The sequence below is a fragment of the Ochotona princeps genome, chromosome 4 (genome assembly GCF_030435755.1).
Source record: "Ochotona princeps isolate mOchPri1 chromosome 4, mOchPri1.hap1, whole genome shotgun sequence".
Lineage (NCBI taxonomy): Eukaryota > Metazoa > Chordata > Mammalia > Lagomorpha > Ochotonidae > Ochotona > Ochotona princeps.
The window spans coordinates 81,088,136-81,109,201 of record NC_080835.1 but is presented as its reverse complement, the minus strand read 5'-3'; the positions used below and the strand labels follow the sequence as shown (position 1 = coordinate 81,109,201).

The window sequence follows — 21,066 nt, the reverse complement described above, 5'->3', positions numbered from 1 at the left end:
CCTTTTAAAATGTTCCTTTTTTGGTCAAAGTGAGTGTTCTAAGATTCTTGCTGTTTCAATGATGTCTCTAAAATCTGTACTGACTATGAATTCCTTGAAGATTGCGCTGGACAGAGTATGTCATATTTTTGCTGTGATCTTGTTTTTGTTCTGGAAGCCATTTGGTGAAACCTGTAATTATAATTGTTTTCAAGAGTATTCATTGCTACCCATTCTAGTATTAATGAAACTCCCAGAGAAGTGTTATATTAAAAATATGACAAAATATAGTTAATCCAATCCTGAATGTTTGCAAACTGAATGCATTGTCCAGAAGACTAGTTCTTGCCCTCAGGAATAGCCTCCCTCAGTTACACGACCCTGTCCTTTGTTCTGGCTTATCTCATAACTCAAGGGGCTACTGCCTTGACTTCTTCTAGAAAAATAATTGGTCCTTTAGGTAGCTGCGATTTAAGAGTTTCTCTTTCACCCTGGTTTTGAGCCCATCCTTGTTTCTAGAGCATCTAGTCAGTTTGTGGAGGATTCACCAGGCACTGGTGCAGCTACTGTTGTTTCCTAGATGTTGGAATAGCTAAAACCTCTCAGGTCACTGCACACCTGCCATGAACTGCATGTAGACATCAGCATTTGTATTTTTGGGTGAACTACTCTCCAGCTCATTTATCTCAGCCATGTAAAATGCTAGGATTTGGAAAATCGCTAAGACATTTGCCAGCCAAGGATTTGACCTGATTTGGTTTTGGTTGCCATGGTAATTAATGCATCTGTTTACATATTCATGAACAAATTGGTACATTTGAGTACCTCCTGAATGTCTATGTGCTGTCTTTTAGCTGAAAAATGATGTTAACAGAAATGATGTTAACAGAAATCTTCAGCAGATGAAGCACAGATACTCGGAGCTCCATTTGTAAAAGGGGCAGCAGTGGTAGTGAGATTTGTGCCAAGCCTTGTTTTACTGAATTTGTTCTTCCATATCTCATTGGTTTTAAGAATATTTGAACAGCCTCAAAACCAATGATGTTAGGAGAAATAGAAGCCATTGCTTCTGCTAGTTTTATTGTCAAATTACACAGGCGCAATCGGGTGCTTAGTAGCGATTATAATATGGTATTTTAAAATTAATTGGTGTGTGATAATCTAATACTGGTCCAGTGAAAATCTACCACCATAATTTTGCTCAAGGTGAGCACCAGGGATAATGGGGTCAGCACACCCTATCAGTTGTGTGTTCTCATACAAATTTTCCTCTTTTAATTAGGCACATATATTTTCATAAGTATTATTTGGTAATGATCATGTCAAACCACAGCTAGAATGACATACACATATCAAGCAAAAACTTGACAAAAAAATTTTAAAGAATTGTTTACTCACTTCAAAGACAGAAAGAGAGAGAGATTGATTTCCAACTGCTGTTTCAAAAATGGTCACAGTAGCCATGTTGGGGTCAGGCTGAGGCCAGGAGCCAGGGACTCCAGTCGGCTCTCCATTCAGGTCTCCAGTGTTAATGTCAGGGATTCAAATACTTGGGCTGTTTTCCCACCGCTTTCACAGGCACATAAGCAAGGAACAAAATGATAAGTAGAACATCCAGAACTCAAGCCAGCACTCTGATATGGAATGCTGGCCCCCAATTTTTATGTCTCAATTTAAAATTTAAAAATGAAACTGTATTGTGGGAAATAGATTTTTAATCCATACTTCAGAAACATAATACCTGTCTTAGCCTGTTTTCTGTCATTATAATATCTGAGGCTGGAAACCTGTTTTTTAAAAAAATTCTCAGATTTCTTGAGTCTGGCAAATCTAAGTCCAAGATCAAAAGACCACATCTGTTAAGGGTCTTGTTGCTGATGTGACACTTCTAAGAGTCTTGAGATGGTTCAAGGCCTCACATAATTAAGCAGGGAATAATGCAAGAGACAGAGCAAAACTGACTTTAGTAACAAACCAGTAAGTCACAAACTCATAAATGAATGAATCCATTGTGAGGTCAGAGTACTCATAACATAGTCACCGCCTAAGGGTTCCACCTAGGTCTCACAGTGAACTTGTACTTCAGCATGAGTTTGAGGGTGGGAACATTCAAACTATAGAAGTGTCCAGCTGTTCCAGCTCACTACTCCCATCTGATACGTTAATGGTATAACTCCTCAGAGCATAGAGAAATGGGAAAGTAATTGATGTGTGTTCACAGTTTTTCATGGAAATGCAAGAAATAAATGCCGTTACATTGTTAGTACTGTATAGTGTCACTAGATTGGTCCACCCAGTTTAAAAATGTATTTTAAGTTGAGACTTTAAGAAAAGCTTAGTATGATAGCCATTGTTCTTGAAAAGAAAACAAGGGATAAAGTGGGTAAGAAAATGTACCTAAATGTGATTAGGAAAAAAAAAAGCAGTGCTTTTTGAGGCCTTCAAAGAACTAAAGGTTGAGTCTTTAGTTTGTGGCATAGTGGGTGGAGTGATCACCTGGGATGCCAGCATCCCATATGAATACAGGAATCCTGGCTGCTCAGCTTGTGCTGCAGCTGCTTGCTAATGGTCTGGGAAAAACAGCAGAGGATGGTCCAAGTCCTTGGGCCCCTGCACCCACCTGGGAGACCTTGAACAAGCTCCTGGTTTCAGCCTTACCAAGACCCAGCAATTATGACTGACTGGGGTGTGAGCCAGTGAATGGAATACCTGTACTTCCTCTCTCCCCTTTTAGTGACATTACCTTTCAAATACGTAAGATAAATGTGTGTGTGTGTGTGTGTGTGTGTGTGTGTGTTTTATTAACTTAAATTTTGTTTATGTATACCATAGAAAGACCCAAATTGTACTGAAATCTTTTTCCATGCTGGGGCATAGCACACGATCCCATTCCATACTTTAGGTTTTGAACACTGTTATACTTTTGGAAAATTCTAAAAATGCACCCCATATGAATGATTACTCTCACCTGTTGCAGCCTCAGGCTCTCGGTTTCTTGGCCATAGATTTCATCGCATGCTTTTCTTCCTCAGCCAGGAAAGGACAACACATGTCAAGCTCAACTTAGGCAGGAAAACTGAGCAGTGCCCAAATAGCAGACTTGGCCCTATATCCTGGCTTAAAACTAAGGGAAAATCTTTTACTATTATCATTAGGTAAAGAAAGTCTTAGAATTTGAGAAAAAAGGTCTATAAATTGCCTTAAAAAAAAAGATTTATTTACATTTATTGGAAAGTTGGATTTATAGAGAAGGAGAGGCAGTAAGATCTTTCTTCTGCCGATTCACTCCCCAAGTGACCAAAACGGCCAGAGCTGAGCTGATCTGGAGTCAGGAGCCAGGAGCTTCTTCCAGGTCTCCCACGGGTACAGGGTCCAAATGCTTTGGTCCATCCTCTACTGTTTTCCCAGGGTACATGCAGGGAGCTGCATGGGAATTGGAGCAGCTGGGACACAAACCACCACCCTGTAGATTGGTTCTAATTAGTCATTCACAGTTGAACTTGACCCACTGATTTATTTATTGACCTCAATACTAGTTATGCTGTTATTTTTTAGAAGAATTATTTAATTTGAAAGGCAGTGAGATAGACTGATCTTACATCTGTGGTTCACTCCCAGATATTCACAGTAGCCATAGGTGGACCAGGCAGAAGCCAAGCACCTAGAATTCCATCTGGATCTTCCACGAGGTGCAGGGGCCCAAGCACTTTTTGTGTTATACCACTTTTTTTCTCTTAATATATCACTATGATTATGATTATTATTATACCACCTTTTGTTTTCTCTTAATATAAACTATAGTTAAGCATGCTTTAATATGCCATTTTACAGAGGATGACAAGCAGGCTTAGTATAGGTAAGCAACTTACCCAAAAATCCGCAGATATTTGAGTGCAACGGTATCTGATCTTAAAGCTGTTTTTCCTTATTCCTGCATCTTTTTAGCCCTTACTGTATAACTGAAGCAAGGCGTTATGAGTATACAGAAGAAAATGTGGGTTAGTCTCTGTACCAAAGTAACACAGTACTTGCTAAGGAGTTATAGCGTATATGTAGAAAACTAAGAAACAAGGAGGTGGACTTTGTGAAGGATTATTCAGGGAAGACCTCACTGAGGTGATGTTGATCAAGAAGGAAGCGTAGGACTTTGATATTTTAAAACAAGGAAAGAGGATGCAGAGGCAGAAAAGATGCTATGAGCAAAGTAGGACCAGGTGCCACAGCATGAGTGGTTTAGGTTTGTAGAATGCAGACTCAATTTAGGATGAACAGAAAAGAGTTCTTAGCTTTGGAAGTGTGCAGTAAAATAGCCAAGAAATACAGTAATATTTTCATCCCTGACTGTCAGATCAGACTTTCCATTCCATTTAATCCCAACCACTTCTCAGTGCTTTTGAAGGGCAGGCACATGGAAATGTGGTTTTCCCAGTTTTTTGTTTTGTTTTAAATGTGTTTACTTAGTTGAAAGGAAGCATGACACAGAGAGGACAGAGACAGAGTTATAGAGGGTGGAGACGTAAAGGGAGAGGTCGTCCATCTCTTGGTCACTTCCCGAATGACCACAACAGCCAGGTCTGGGTCCGGGTAAAGCCAGGAACCAAGAATGATATCCCTATTTCCCAAGCACCTAGGCCCCCTTAGCTGCCTTCCTAGTTGCATTGGCAAGGAGGTGGATTGTCGAGGGATCAGCCAAGATTTGAACCAGTGCTCTGATGTGGGGTGCTGGCATCAGAAACAGTGGCTTTACCCAGCTGCACCACAACTCTGGCCCCAGAATTTGGTTAGCATTGCCTGGAGGGCATTGACTGAGCTTATAAGATACAGAACTAAGATCTGAAATGGGGAAGGCTTACGACCTGTGCATCCTAATACCTCTCTGTAGACTGTCCTTAGACTGGTACTTGTAGCCATGGTTCACTCTCTTTAGGGTGAGTGCACATATAAAATATATGATATGTATATGCACACAGTATATATGCCTACAAATACGCATATATCTACACACTTTTACATTTAAAGTTATTTAGTTCCCTGCATTCAGACAAACAGATGTTTCCACACTCCTGTTAAAGTATGTTAGCCTGAATGTTTTTCCAGGCCATTTCTTGTGGGTGACTTCCCCAGGGCCTGCCCATTGCCACCAGGCTGCGTGGGAGACTGTCAGAGAGCGTCTACATACAGCTCTTGTGCCCTTTGCTTCCCCTTCGGTTTGGCAGGGCTACCTCCTTGCCACCTCCCACAGAATACGAGAAAGATGCATGAAAGCCAGGGCTACTCAGTAAGTGTTGCTCTGGTTGTCATTCCTCAGCTCCTGGAATGATCGGTTGTTTTTCTGGAGTAAGCCAGCATGCTGATTTTCACCATCTTCATCCTTCCAAGATGAGCGCACGTGGCTTTCCTTTGCAGTCGCAGGGAAGCGACGTGCTTCCTGTCCCCTGCCTCCTGCGCACTGCATGTTTCCTTTCCTGGAATTATCGCACTGGGGTTCATCTTTCTATTTCCATTGTCATTTTCCTTACTAGGCTGTGACTTCCTCCTGCACAGGATGTCATGGCACTTGTTGTGCAATAACGTTCTCAGCCCAAGTTCAGAGTTTCCATTGCCATATAAAACAAGGCGGGTCTCATTTTGTGTTTTTTCAGTTTCTTGAGAGAATAAGTAACCCCTCTTGTAGTTATCATTTTTTAATTTCCCATACTCTAATTCATTTAAAATCTCTTGTATTCTACTTTTTCAGGTCTTTAACTTAACAGGCATTAATTTACTCGTAATACTAAGAATGTCCTTTAGACTGATGTGCTTTATTTTTTTTTTTAAGATTCTACTACATAGTGAATCTATAAAAACTAGCTCATTCCTTATCCCCTATGGGAGGCTTATAAGGGATGTTAATTACATATTAGTCACTTTGGTGACTTTCCTTTATTTATATATTTTTTCTAATTTTTGTTGTTGTCAAATATTTTATTTACCAAAATGTTCATATTTAAAGATTATACTTAAATACTTTTATATGTCAACATAATATGAACATAATACTTCCCAACCTTTCATTCCTTTTTTTCTGTTTCATTCCTACCTTCCATAAAACTATTTATATTATATTAAATTTATTACATGAACTTTGTTCCCTTTATATAAATAAAAATTTTAAAGCATAATGTATTTGCCACTTCCCCCTACAAATAGGTCAATAAAACTATTATCCAAAAAGGAAAAAAAAAAGGAGAGGGGGAAGAATTTTTTGTGGCACTGTGTAGTAGATTAAGCCTCTACCATGATCCTGGCATCCCACAGCGGCCCTGGTTTGAGTCCCATCTGTTCCATTTCTAATCCAGCTCCCTTCCAGTATGCTGGGCAAACAGCAGAGGATGGCCCAGGTTCTTGGGCCACTGCACCCACATGAGAGACTGGAAGAAGCTGCTGGCTCTCGGCTTCAAACCAGCTCAGTGCTGGCCATTGTGGTCATCTGGAGAGTGAACCAGCAGATAGAAGATCTCTTCCTCCCTTCCTTCTCTGTTCTTCTTTCTCTCTCTCTCTAACTCTGACTCTCCAATAAAAATAAGTAGATCTTAAAAAAAGAGAGAGAAAGGAAGGAATGGAGGAAGGCAGGCAGGCTTATTCAGGCAGATCCTAGATTTTAAAAATTTAACATCAATTTTAATTGATATTATTAATAAATTAAGATAAACCTGTGCCTTTCCTTTATATTTTTTAAAGATTTATTTATTTATTTGAAAGGTAGAGCCAAGGAGAGAAGGAGAGACAGTGAGTGAGATCTTCCATCCACTGGTTCTCTCCCCAAATGGCCACAAAAGCAGAAGTGGACCAAGTGCAAGTGAGGAGCCTGCAATTCTGTTCACATCTCCCACATGGGTGGGTGGGTAGGTCCCAAGTAGTGGGGCTGTCTTTTGTTGCTTTCCCAGGCTCATTAGATGGGCGTTGGATTGGAACTGGAGCAACTGGGATTTAAACTGGCACCCATATGGGATACTGGTGTTTCAAGTGGCTGCTCAAGCCACTGAGCCACAAGGCCAGTTCCACCTTTATTTCTTTTAAAGGAAAGGTATAAGCTATTAATTTATTATTTTAATTACTCTGAAATCAGTTACTGCTGCCTAGACCCTCAGGTGAAGTTTCCCTGGCAGGCAAAAACAAATGTCCTTTGCTACAGCAGTAAAATTTCAATAACACTATCCCATATCAGACATATAGCCATCAACCTCTTGAATTTTTGTATTACAAGAAAGTAGTACTGTCTCTTAGATAAAGAGTAATGAAAAACCAAAGGGTTCCCCCCACCCAACTTTCTGGCCATAGGGTCAATTCTTGAGGGCTTCCCTTTGCTTCGTGGGAGGAAGATACTTCTGTTTTTCCAGAGGCTCATAGTTGCCTTCTTTGTGTGATCCCACATTTCCAGTTCATATCGGGTTCTATGCAGCCTGTCTTGCTCAATGAAAGCTCATTTTAGAGATAGCCTCATTTTCTGGTCCAAACACCTGTTGGTGAGTTAATTTCTCCCTAGTTGCCAGCATCCCTAATCAGGAACTTTGATGGAGCACCCACAACTTTAGAAATGTCACTTTCGAAAGGGTAGGAAATGCTACAAAGCATCAGCAGCTTGCTCTTCTTGATGAGTCCTCAGGTGAAAATTGTTCCATTTGGGCAACTGGTTTGAACCAAGAACTGTGATCATTTTTGTGCATATCTTTTCTCACCCACAGTGTACTTCTTGTTTATTACAGGATTTCTTCAAGCAAGAATTAACTTTCATTAGCACATTCATTGCAGCTGTTCCAAATAAGCCACTTTTCTCTAATTGTTCCAAAAGAAGACGTCAAAGTAACACATTTAAGATGCTGGAGTAGTGTTGCACCACAGGTACCCGTGCCTTCCTCCCCTGCAGGACTACATGGTCTTAGCTGCATCTCTAGCTTCAGAGGCCCCTCCCTGCTCAATGAATCCCCCCAAACACAAGCGACACACGTCAGGAGCTCGCTTTGATTTGGTAGCAGAGATATGATCCATTTTGAATAATTTACATTGGATAGTTATTCCCATTCAAGGTAGAGAGCAAATGTTAAATAATAAATGGTATGAAAGTTGTTGTTTTGTTTTTTTTTTTTTTTTAAGGAAGAACGTTGCTGTGAACTCAACCATAAATGCAACCAAGTTAGTAAATGGCAGTACCAGAAAATACTAGAAAGGGGATGTGTGTGTTCCTATTACTGAGTCAGGTTCTCATGGTGCCCCAGCAAGGCAATTTTCTAGGGACATTTCACTCACTTTTTTCTTTTTTTAAAATACTATGGAAAATCTGGGTTTCAAAAGGAGACATGAGTGGAAAACTGCAGCCTGTGTGAAATGATTAAAAACAGGAGGGATGATCAGTATCTTCTCTTCTTAGTCTTGAGGGTTTCATTGTTGTTCCTATAAAACCTAATGGATCCTGGCAGGGGTGAGTTGAGAATCCAGAAAAATAAGTCTAGAAATAAAAGAAAAAAAAAGCAGATTTTTCCCCCAGGAAAAACTAAACTGTGCTGATTCAGGCTAGAAAAAAAAAAAAAGGAGCAGAGCTCTAAACCCCTGGATCCAGGGTTCAGATGTGGCAAGGATGTGGAAAAGAGACTGGTGTTAGCACCAGCTCACGAGAAAGCAAATGGGATACCACTGGTACATTGGAGAGGCATATATAAGGTCATTGAAGTAGGAAAAGCTGCAGGGAGACCAAAGGCCCTTGAGTTCAGAAATGAAACAGACTTAGCCTTCCTCCCTCCTGCCCCCGTCTCTCTATCCATCCCTTCCTTTCTTCTTGCCTTCTTCTTTCCTTCCGTAATAAACCAGTGGTGAACTCAAGATTGTGTGCAAACCTCTCTCCACATTTCTTCCTTTTCGTGATTAACATGCAACCTAATTTAATATTCTCTCAAAATACTTAATCATTTTGATCTATTTTAGGCTGTCAGCAGTTTTTCCATAAATGTTATGATTTGTGGACTTGGAGGGAGCCGAATAATTGAAGGAGAGAGCTCCTGGCAATGACAGCATTGGATGGTGAGCAGCCATCCAGAGCCACTCCTGCCAAGGCTTTGCTGACCCCTGGGAGGCACGGCATCTCAACAAGGGCTCCAAGCGAGTACAGTTTCCATCTTTGATCATGCTTTGTCTAGACCAGGTTTATGCATTAAATGCAAAACAAATTATATCATCCAGAACAGTTTTATCTGAATATATATATATCCCAGCATAACATGTGGGCCTTTTGATGAAATATTTGTGTGCATATCGGCTCACTAGACAAATACAGGAATAATGAAGATGTATTTGGGGACCCAGCTCAGTAGCCTAGTGGCTAAAGAGTTCTCGCCTTGCATTCACCCGGATTCCATATGGGTGCCAGTTTGTTTCCCGGCTGCCCCGCTTCCCATCCAACTTCCTACTTGTGGCCTGGAAAAGCAATCCAGGATTGCCCAAATCCTGCACCAGAATGGGAGAAGAGGCCCCTGGCTTCTGGCTTTGGATTGGCTCAGCGCCAGTCATTGCAGTCACTTGAAGAGTGAACCAGCCTATGGATCCTCTTCTCTGTCTCTCCTCCCCTCTGTATATCCGACTTTCCAATCAAAATAAATAGATCTTAAACAACAACAACAAAAAGACAGAAACTGCCATTAAAAAAGATATATTTGGATAATAGATAGCGTTATCAGGACTATTGGCCTATGTAATAAAAAAGGGTAAACAGTATGTCAATGTCAGTCCATAACTGAAAGGAGTCTTCCATGATTCATGCTATTGCTTGAGTGATTCTATGAGAGGGAAGTGAAGCTCTCAGAGTGGTAAATGATTCTTGAGATGGGTGGTTGATAAAGTGCTAAAGAGACTTCTGGGCATGCTTACATCCCATATCAAGTGCTGGGTTCAAGTCTCTCTTTCTTGCCTTTGTGCACCCTGGGAGGCATCAGGTGTTGGCTCAAGTCATTGGGGTCCCTGACACAAATGTTGGAAACCAAGCTTAAGTTCCTGGCTGCTCAATTTGGTCTGGCCCAACACAACCATAGCTACCGTGGGCATCTGAGGAGTGAACTGGAAAAGGGAAGAGCGATCTGTCTTTGTCTCCTGCCTGTCTCCTTGCCTTTCAAATGAATTACAGCTCTTTTTGTATGAAAACAAATGAACTGATGTTTCATCCCTCACTACTACTGCAGATTTCTATTGGATTTGTCTGTCTTGGACAATGTGAACCTTCTCAGGGGAGTTTTTTGTTTTTTGGTTTTTGGTTTTTTAAGGTAAAAGCAAACTGACAATAATGTCTCTCTCCTTTTATGTAAGATTATTTTTGATGCCAAGTGAACACAGGTATTTGCTATTCATTTCCAAGGAAGCCAGGGAGAGAGAAATTCCAGTTGGGCTGGAGGTTACTCTACATCTGGACACTCCTGCCTTCCGAGAGGACATTTCTAGGTCTTTGAACAGACCTGGTAGAGAAGTCACTTGGGAAACTCAGGATTCATTTAAGCTGTAACCTGCCTTACTCCTAAGTAGGGTGACTGCAAAGATATTCAATAAACAATCATGAGGGTCCTCCCTAGGAGACCAAATACGACGACAGTCACCTGGTCACATCAGACGGTGTCACCTTTGCTGGAATCCTGATGTTAACACCAGCCAAGGGCTGCATCAGAGGTAGGTACATGTCTACCCAGGAGGCCAACTTTACTGATAATTGTACATGAAACATATCATGGAAAGCTTTTAACCTTGGCTTGACACAAGAATAATGACTCCCAGTAATTAATATCATTACCGTTTGGCTCAGGTCCAGTTAACAAAGCTATTCATCAATCTTTTTTCTGGCATAACTTTCTGGTAGTTTGGAACTGAAAAATATTTTCATAGCTGAAAATTTTAAAAACATTTTCCAAGAGAGCAAGTTGAGGTTTTATAAATCTTCTCACTTATCTCATTAAAATTTTCCACTGAGTTTATTTTTAGAGTCATTTTTTTTGAAGCTGTTAACCTAAATCTAACAGATCTCAGAACATATTTGACTGGAATAATTTTTATTCCATTATAGTAAATACATTGTTTGTCTTTCATCAGAATCTGGTTATATCATACTAACTGACAACATACAGACATATATAATTTTGGTAAGGCTTTTGGTGCATTTTACTAGAAGTTTGTTTTTTAAATTTTGCTAGAAGTTTGTTTTTTTAATAAAATGCATATTTATTATAGAAAAAAACATAAGCAACAAAGAAAATAAAAGCTATTATTAATATTTTTGCTGTGTAGCCTGTCAGTCTTTTTCCCCTTGTTTATGTATTGCTATTAAAAAATTAAGGGAAAAGCAGAACATTTCATATATAGTCATTATTATTTTTTTTCTGTGTGATAAACATATCATAGACATTTTCATGTTATTAATATTTCTTGTTTGTACTATTTCTTCCCAATATCTTTGCATGTAAAAGATGTAGACCCCGTGCCTTTGTATAAGTCAGACTGTTAGAATTTTTAACACAAGGCTGTTGAAGATAATGGAACCAGAAAAGTTTGAGCAGAGTATTGATTCATTTTCAAGGATGGACCACATTGTTGAAACTATTAATTAACTAATTTATCCAAATGACCTTGGATTCATTACCTGGATTCCCCTAGAGGGTGTGAGTGAGCATTTGAGAGATTGAAAACAAAAATACACCATTTAGAAATGACACTACTATTGAGGACTAAATAATTCTACCTCTTAGGATGCAAAATATAAAGAGAAAACAAGTTGAATACAAGTCCCTAGATAATAGACATACTTTACTCCTAAAGCTGGAGTCGTTCTGAGATTCTGTGAAGCTCATTTACTAAAAATCAGAAGTCAGCATTAAAAAGAAAAACGAACTGGTGAATAAGTGTGTAATCAGTAACAATAGAGTTCTTAGTTTACTGAGGTGTTGCTGGAGCAAAGTAGAGTGTACATTGAAGAAAATTTTCTTTTGTAAGAGTAAAGAATTAACTTCTCGAGAGAGTTATTGAAAACTTTGAGGATGTTGTCATCTCCAAGGAGGCTCCAGGGTCAGTGGTGCCTGTCCAGTGACTTGATGAAGAAGCTTAGAGCAAGTCGAAAGGCTGTTGGCCTTGGTCAGCAGACTAGGCAGTGGTCACACGTCTGATTCTCAAGGAGGAAACAGAAGGAGGCAGGGCAGAAGAGGGAGCAAGGTAGATTCTAGTAGTGGCAAAAGTGAAGAAACAAAAAGAAAAGCGTTAAAGAGGGGCTGTAAATGAATAAGAGCAAAAGCTACGAGGTTGACCAGGCAGGTGAAAGGAGCAAATAGTTTCATTTCCCAAGACTAGAGGAACCAGACAAGTCCTAAACAGGAGCAGTCTCGCTGCGTTCTGTTTGCAATGTTCTGATGTATTGCCAAAATGTTTTTAGAAAAGGTGGGAATATAAAGGATTCGCTGTGTCACCCTCAGTTTGTTGAAATATCATATTTCCTGGGACATTCTGGACATTCTGAAGTTGCCTGCAGTCATAGTAGTCGTAGCTCCCTCCAATGACGTGTCATAGGATTGGAAGCACACCTGTGCAAACCCAGACATCTAAGGGCCGATTTCCTTGCGGCTTGCTTTCTTGCTGGTGGTGGCTGCTTTGCGTTCTCGAGCAGAGTTTTATTGGAAGGGCGTTGTGTTTTGTTTTTCACAGAATGTTGATCCAGGTGTGCCTGTATTTTTACTGTAAGTTTTTGTGGCGCTGCCTGAAATTTGTAATGAGAAAGCTGACTGGAAGGTGCGAACTACAACGTATCTGTTACAACACCAAACCTGGTGCTTCCAGAACCATGAAAATCGGTAAGCAATGAACCAAAGAGGAAAACAAATGGTCCCATCAGTGAGCTTGAGGGTTCCCTGTTGTTATTTAGTCATTTAAAACCATTTGTAAAGGATCACTTTTAATGACTTTTTGTCACTCCTTTAACAGAAACATCCCTGAGGGAGTCAAAAAGTAAGGTAAGTAAAATTGTTAATTTTTCCGCAAATAATTTTTCACTGGGAGGTTTGCTTCTATCATAAAAATAAACTAAAATGTTACGCAGAAATAAACCATTTGGGGCTCTGAAAACTTAAGCAAGCAGATTGGCTTGCCCATCACAAGCCACTGCGCTTTCCACAGGAGAGCAGAAGGTGTGTGTGACTCTCTAGAGATTCGCAAAGTACTTCTCACTGCATTTTCGACTTCACCATTTTGTATACCTCCTCCCAAGTCATAATCATTCCAGGAAAATAGGACTAATATCAGCTTGCCAGCAGTTCCTGAGGATCCAAGTCGTTTCACTTTATACTCAGCACTTTCCAGGAACATCACAGAAGTCACTGGGCCAGCATTTATACATGCATTTGAGCATCCACATACCCTAGGGTTGTTTCTTTTGTTAAAATTCTCAATAATTTTATCGTATTTAATTTTGGCATCTTTAAGACCATATCCCCTTAGGCTTTACTCTTCAGTCATAGACACAAGGGCCATTAACCATGGAGACTGTTGAGTGAGGAAAAGAAAACATAACCCTCTAATGTTCTTGGAACTTGAAACACTTAGTTTTTAAAAACAACTTGCGTATTTCTGCCTCATGTTAACTACCTTGATCGGTAAAATTGCAGTATCGCAATTATGAAGGTATCAAGGTCTTTAGAATTCATACATTATGTCACTTTTTGCTTGTTGCGTAGACTTTCATACAGAAGCTGAAACAGACCCTCAAAGCCCCATCCTTAGTAAGCACTTGAGTAAGTCACTGATGTTGATGCCAAGGAACTGATTGAAAAATGTTTTACAGCTGTTGCAGACATCAGTGAGTGTTCATCCTGATGCTATCGAGAAAACTATAGAAGACATCATGGAACTGAAAAAAATTAACCCTGATATAAATCCACAGTAAGAATTTTTTCTTAATGTGGGGAATTTGGAACACATTACATAGCCACAGATCTAGTCTTTCTCCCTCTCGCCCTCTGTCCCTTTGTCCCGGTTTCCCTAGACCCCTTGTTTTCTTGTCCTCCTAAAAGTTATTTGCAATGTTTTGATACTCATATACAGAATAAAGAAAAAACATTCTCTTTTCGTGCTTGTAACTGACAGCCACTTTCTACTCCTTTTGTGGTTTCTGCTTGTGCTTCTTAAGTACAACGAGTGTAAGACTTGTGATGGATGCCCTTGATACCAGCAGATAAAAGGAAGCCCGTTCATCAACAGTCGCTCTATAGAATGCCCATTTTTCACATGAACTGTAAATGTTCAAATTATAAACACGCTGGACTGGTTCTGCTCCAAGAAAAAACAGAACTTCGGTTCCTGCGTGAATATTCCTTCTTGACAAGCTGGTAATCCCAGAGACGGTTCCTACCTGCTTGTCAAAAAGACAGGCACGCGTGGGAGGGAGAGGTTTTTTTTTTTATGAAAACTTTAAAACTTTGTAATTTATTCCTCTTGGAAATATTAAAATGCATTTGGCAATTTTCATGACATTTAAAATTAGCTATTTTCCATGGAGTACAGCAATTTTTAAAGTAGAATTTGAGCTTAAGACACTGGGTAGAATAAATTTCAAATGCAGATATATTTAGAGACAGTTTTAGGTTGTTAAGAATCAAACCGTCTTTTCGTTGGGCATACACAAGCCCTGCAGTTGTTGCCGTAGAACAGCTTTTCATGACCCCCGACAGGGATCTGTGGTTGGAAGGCGCTCGAGGGACCTCCTTCGCACATGTTGGGGGGAGTCTGGGTACGGCTGTCACAGAAACACCTGCTCCTATAGCCTTCCTCTGTCTGCACCTGCTTCAACTAATTAGCTGCCTGTTCCTTGCTCAGCCAATAGGGGGTTACTTCAATTTTGCAGTGAATGTATTTTTGAAACCTTCTGACATGCATTTTATCCCCCTGGGAAGGTGATAAGGAGGCAATTCATTCTAAATCAGGTTAAACCAAAAATTTAAGACTACAGCTTGTCATGAGGGATCTCTTAGTCCTATAGTTATATTTAGAGATTAGATTGGATTTAATAGCAAATCATTATGTCTGCTCTATGAAAGTTATAAAAGTTACATTTCTTTTCCATCTATTTTGATTTCGTTTTACAAATAACCTTACAGATATTAGTTTTTTTTTCAATCCCAGTGTGGGAATTACTGCATTTTCACCAATATTAACAAAATCTGATATAAAAAAAACAAATGCTATTACAAGGAACAAAAAAAGGAGATTAAGGACAAGGAAAATATAAGTTACCAAGTTATGACTACCATTAATCTCACTTTATTTTAATTCTATTTCTTAAGTACTATTTGCAGTGATTATTGAAATTTACTATTGAAAAATTTTAATTGACATCCCCTGCTCCTTCCTCTCATTTCTTCCATTCTCTTTTTTCCCTCAAAGTTAGTAAGGAACAGCAGCAATAATATCTTGGGCAGTAACTGATGGCATCTGCAACGTCCAGTCACAACTGCAAAACAAGTATGTGGCTGTAGAGAACTGAGCCAAGACATAACCATGGAGTGCTGTCTTTAGATCTTAAAAATACCAGCAGACAAGTACAGGAGAACAATTTACATGAGAGCAGTTTTATGGAAAGGAAAGTGTCTTGATCAATCACCTGTTTAATAAGCTTGTAATGGTATGTGGCTGCTTGGAAAGATCCAATTTTACTTTTTTAAGCTGTAAGCGAGGAAAACAGCAATGGGATCACAGAAGTGTGAGCCTCTGGGTGTTGAGCTGGCCAGATTGTGTTCTGTTCTGGGGATGTGTTTTTAGGGCTGTAAGTCAAATAATATGCATTCAGAGCAGACTGAGCAGTGTATCAGCATGTCTGGGAAGCTCTCCTACGAGGGGGCATTGAAGAATGGAGGATTTCCCATGCCATCCCTGCCCTTGCCCACACCAGCCTCTGGAGATGAAATGGAAGGAAACCATCACAATGTCATGTTCGAGCAGGCCTAGCAGAGGAAGGATGGAAATAAATATGCTCAGAGGATGGAATTCAAGCCACTTGATAACAGACAAAGTGGATTTTGTTTCCATGTAAGACTAAGCATGGAGACTGTGATGAGAAAGGACCCAGTGGGAAATCCTGTAACTCTGTGGCCTCGCGCAGCACCGCTGCAGCTGTCAGGGCTCTGCACACACACAGATCTGTTAGCATTTCTTTTTCATTTCACTTGTAAGTATTTGTTTCCCTGAAGTCCCTGAGGGCTCACTTGCACCCCTGACTCCCTGTCCACACACATTCACTAACCACCTTTTCCTGTGCACACCTTCCAAAGTGATTCTGGTATACTCATTCAGGGGGCCTAAACATCCCCCAAGAGCTCACTGTCACCTTCACTTTCTACATCTCCCTTTCAAGTCACCCACATAAAAAGCTCCCCTTTAAAAAAAATAGCTTAACAGAAAACCGGTATTCGAGGTCAGTCTTAAGCAGGTTACACAGCTGTCTGTGGAATTTCAGTAATAACTGTACTTCTGTTAAATAGATCATCTTTGGGTCATTTCCTGCATATCCCCCTGTGATATAAAGAATTCTATCATGCATACATCAAGTTAAAAAATGCCATAAGCACCTGTTTCCCCTCCTGTGTATTTCTTCTGTGTTTGAATACCCTAGGCTCGGAATCTCACTTCAGGCTTGCCTCCTACAAATCGTTGGGTACAGAAACCTTATCGCAGATGTGGAAAAACTGCGCAGAGAGCCCTACGATTCGGAGAATCCCCAACATGAAGAAATGCTTTTGAAGGTTAGTTCTGGGACTGCTTCAGTCCTTGACTAAAGTCAGCTGGCATTTAACGAGCACCTGCCTTGTGCTGGGTACTTCTCTGGATGTTGGGGGTACAAAGATGTTTGAGACATGGGTGCTGTATGTGGTGTGGAAGGCTGGGTTTTTTGATGGTTTAGCTTAGAGGTGATTTTTTTTGTCAGCTGAGAAACCGTCACAGGTGGTTGCTGTGGGTGCTCCCATTTGGCTGCAGTTTAGATTGTTTCACATTGGTGGAAAATCAGTAAGAGAATAACATTTGTCAGTGTCCTGTGATTTTCGTTTATGACACGTCAGAGAAGATGAGGTTGATTTCTGCTTCAGCAATAGTTCTCTTTGGAAACTCCCCAAGACCTTCATGCTGATTTTTTATTCATGGAACATAGAGAGTAATAGGAAAGATGATTAAGATTTATGTTTAGCATTTCGGAACTATTGGAAAGTAGTATGTTCAAAAAACAAAAAATGGTTGTCTAAAAAAAACTTAAAAATCTTATCAGATCTGATGAAACATCAACAAAATTTTTCTTCAAGGTACTGAATTTTGAGTTAAAGGTTTTTGTTTTGTCTGCTTAAACAGATCAGCCTTCAGGAGAGTAGCAAAGTTGTAGTAAAACATTTTTTGAGCTGCATTTACTTTTTAAAATTGAAAATGTCAATAGAAGACATGCTGGTTAAATATACCCTGTTGTGTTTTGTATGTGTAAATACTTAAGTAGATGATTCATTTGTCTGCTGATTCGTGCTGAATATGATACGGATCATTAAAAATTAAAGAAGACTTTTTCTTGGCGATACTTTTTTTTTAACTTCCCTTTCTCTAATTCTTTATCTGCTAACTGAATACCAGCTTCTTTTATTGTTTTTTTTCTAACCATTTTCTTATTGAAGAGTTCAACAAAAAACATATGAGAGGCAAATAAAAGGGAAAAGAATAATCTAATCAACAGGTGGGTCCGCAGCACTTGAGGTGCCCTCGGGATCGATGGATGACCCAGAGGCCTGCTGTGCACTTACTTTAGTTGATCTGTATGCTTTGTGACACAAGGTTGATTTTCAACACATATGGGTGGATGTAATGAATTACTGTGGTTCATTTAAGAACATTTATGACGTGCAGTTTTCATTTTTTTTTTGTTTTACTTGTACATGTTTCTATATAGTTACGGGATGTAGTATGATAATTTACTACCTGCATAAAGTGTGTAATGATCAAATCAGAGTAATTACCACTTACATCTTTTCAAATGCTTCTAATTCCTAGGTGCTAGAAGTCTCCTAACTCTTAGCTAGTTAGTTGGAAATGTATAATTCATTGGTTGCCGCCTTAGTTGTCCTGTGATGCTACATAACCTTAGAACAAACTCCATTATTTCACTGAGTTTTGGTCTCCGTCTCCATTATCTATCCTCTCTCCCTCCTTACTGGACCTTTGTGTCCTCTATTCTCTCTAATTCTGTGCGATAACTTTTTTTAATATTCCATGAATGAGTAACAACATGCATTATTTGTCTGTCTTTGTCTGACGTACTTCACTTAATGTAACGTACTCCAGTTCCAATTATGTTGGCGGGATTTAACCGTTTGTGTCTGGATAATATTCCATTGTATATATAAGCCACATTTTCTTTCTTATGCATCATTTCTATCTGTGATCATTCTTTGAGGAGGCACGTGGTATCATCTCAATCGCTGTGCCCAAATGAGGTAGCCAAGGTAGTAATTGTTGTCTTTCTTTTAGAGGTAAGGAAGCTGTGAGCCTTTTGGTTCAATCTCTGATTCTCACAACTACTACATTATGAAGCTGGGACTGTCCATCACTGTATTAGGCACTTGGGAAAAAGACATCTTCCCTGCCTTCACATGGCTTTTAATCTAATTCAAATACACTCTACAACTGCAAAAATTGCTTAATCATATGTACCTAGAATCTTCAGAATATCTCCCAGATGTTTTCTATGCTCACTGCCTCATCTAGCCATCATCTTCAAGTTGGGATGTTGCAGCCTTTTAATTCTGCCACTAAGCAGCCACTTATTTTTTCCTTCCATCTTCCAAACCACTGTTGGGGGGCTTTTTCTCATTTAAGTCTGATTGTGTGATTCCCTAAACACTTGAGGCTCCCTGGGTCTTATTACGGAAAAATCTCTGCGACCTCCTGTGGCCTTTTGGATGCTTTCCAATGTACAATGTTTCTCTGAGCTGCATCTCCTGTGTCCGTTTCACGTACAACACATTTGCTTTTCACTGTGAGCCAGAATAGACTGTGCCATCCCATATGCCCAGAAATTTGCTCCTACTGTTCTCTCTGTTGTCCATGATTCTCATAGCAGAAGTCAGCTGATTTTAAAAAAAGATTTATTTATTTTTATTACAAAGTCAGATATACAGAGAGGAGGAGAGACAGAGAGGAAGATTTCGTCCGATGATGATTCACTCCCCAAGTGGCTGCAACGGCCCAAAGCTAAACTAACCGGAAGCCAGGAGCTTTTTTGGGGTCTCACAGGGGTACAGGGTTGCAAAGTGTTGGGCCATCCTTGTTGGCCTTCCCAGGCCACAAGCAGGGAGCTGGATGGGACGCATCTCATTCAAGGTGAGGACACTAGGCGACTGCGCTGGGCCCAGCCAGCTCATTTTTTTTTTAAAGGTTTATTTATTATTATTGGAAAGCCGGATATACAGAGAGGAGGAGAGACAGAGAGGAAGATCTTCCATTCGATGTTTCACTCCCCAAGTGAGCCACAACAGGCCGGTGCGCGCCAATCCGATGCCGGGAACCAGGAACCTCTTCCAGGTCTCCCATGCGGGTGCAGGGTCCCAAAGCTTTGGGCCATCCTCGACTGCTTTCCCAGGCCACAAGCAGGGAGCTGGATGGGCAGTGGAGCTGCCGGGATTAGAACCGGCGCCCATATGGGATCTCGGGGCTTTCAAGGCGAGGACTTTAGCCGCTAGGCCACGCCGCCGGGCCCAGCCAGCTCATTTTTAAAGTCCTTACTGAAATTTTGAAGTCTCCTCTAATTTCCCCAAGTAACTTAGTGGGGTTGGGGGGATCTTTATTCTCCAGCTTATTCCCCTTTCAAGTGTGATAATAAGAAAATCACTAATAGCAAAACACCCACTGAGCGTTTGATATGTATCAATTATTACGCCATTTGTTTTATCACATTGCTTTATTCCATTGTTACAGTAATGTTGTGGCACCAGTATATTCCCATTTTTTCAGATGAGGAAACTGAAACTGAGCAACTGACTGTGCAGGCCCATGAAGTGCTCCTGAACCACTGAGAGAGAACGGTGTTGTGTTCCATTGTGTGTTCCCAGGGCTGACCTACGGTTTGGTTCAACAGCCTAAGCTTAGGCCTTTTTGTTTTTGAAATGAGTATTACCGCTTTGGAGCCCAACCACACACACTTTTAGAAGAAAACTCAGCAAACCAAAATCTGTGGGCCAGTTTGGCCTGTGACCCTCTTGCACAAGTCATGTTTATGGTAACACAGCCACATGCATTTGTTTTCATGGATACTTCAAATTGTTTGTGGGAAAATGGGCCTGGCGCAATAGCGTAGTGGTTAAAGTCCTCGCCTTGCACGCACCGGGATCCCATGTGGGCTCCGGTTCTTATTCCTGTGGCCCCACTTTCCATCCAGCTCCCTGCTTGTGGCCTGGGAAAGCAGTCTAGGATGGCCCAAAGCTTTGGGACACTGCACCCGTGTGGGAGATACAGAAGAGCTCCTGGCTCCTGGCATTGGATTGGCTCAGCTCCAGCCATTGCGGCCGCTTGGGGAGTGAATCATCGGACGGAAGATCTTCCTCTCTGTCTCTGCTCCTCTCTGTATATCCACCTTTCCTGTTGGGGGAAGAGGTCACTCTCTGAAAGTAAGCATTTGCTTAATGAATGAGGTTTGTAACCCACCTCCAGACAGGAAATGATCATTTTTGTTGCTTTTCCTGTTGTGGCAATAACCAGGAGAGTGCCTGAAGCACTCCTGGGAGACCCCTTGGTGATGATCAGGTGGTCTTTCACTGGTCTCTTCCATGAACTCAAACGTTTCCTGTTTGGATGAATGTAGAGCATTGCCAATTCTTACCTGGATTATATAGAGAGATCATTTATATCCAGGTTTTATACTTTGCTTTCAAGCACCAAAGATTTACTTTGAATCCTGTAAAGTCATTCTCTCACCCTTTGATGAAGTAAATCTACCTGTTGTGGCTCAAATATAAAATGCTGTATAATGTGAATAATAAGTGAATTTAGATTATGTTCAAATAACAATAGTAAAAT

At 40.4% G+C, this 21,066-nt stretch overlaps 1 protein-coding gene across 2 annotated transcripts in view; it reads left to right on the top strand.

The window, feature by feature from the left end:
* ELMOD1 (ELMO domain containing 1) overlaps window positions 1-21,066 on the top strand; it is a 57,986-nt gene that overhangs the window by 19,602 nt on the left and 17,318 nt on the right. The window contains exons 3-7 of one of the 2 annotated variants that reach the window (XM_058662530.1): window positions 7,725-7,860; window positions 12,679-12,824; window positions 12,955-12,983; window positions 13,811-13,908; window positions 16,634-16,763. In XM_058662530.1, coding sequence (XP_058518513.1) covers window positions 12,680-12,824; window positions 12,955-12,983; window positions 13,811-13,908; window positions 16,634-16,763 — 402 coding nt within the window. In that variant the 5' untranslated portion in view covers window positions 7,725-7,860; window position 12,679. The remainder of the gene's footprint in view (window positions 1-7,724; window positions 7,861-12,678; window positions 12,825-12,954; window positions 12,984-13,810; window positions 13,909-16,633; window positions 16,764-21,066) is intronic. The other variant, XM_004585032.3, reaches the window with a different exon arrangement.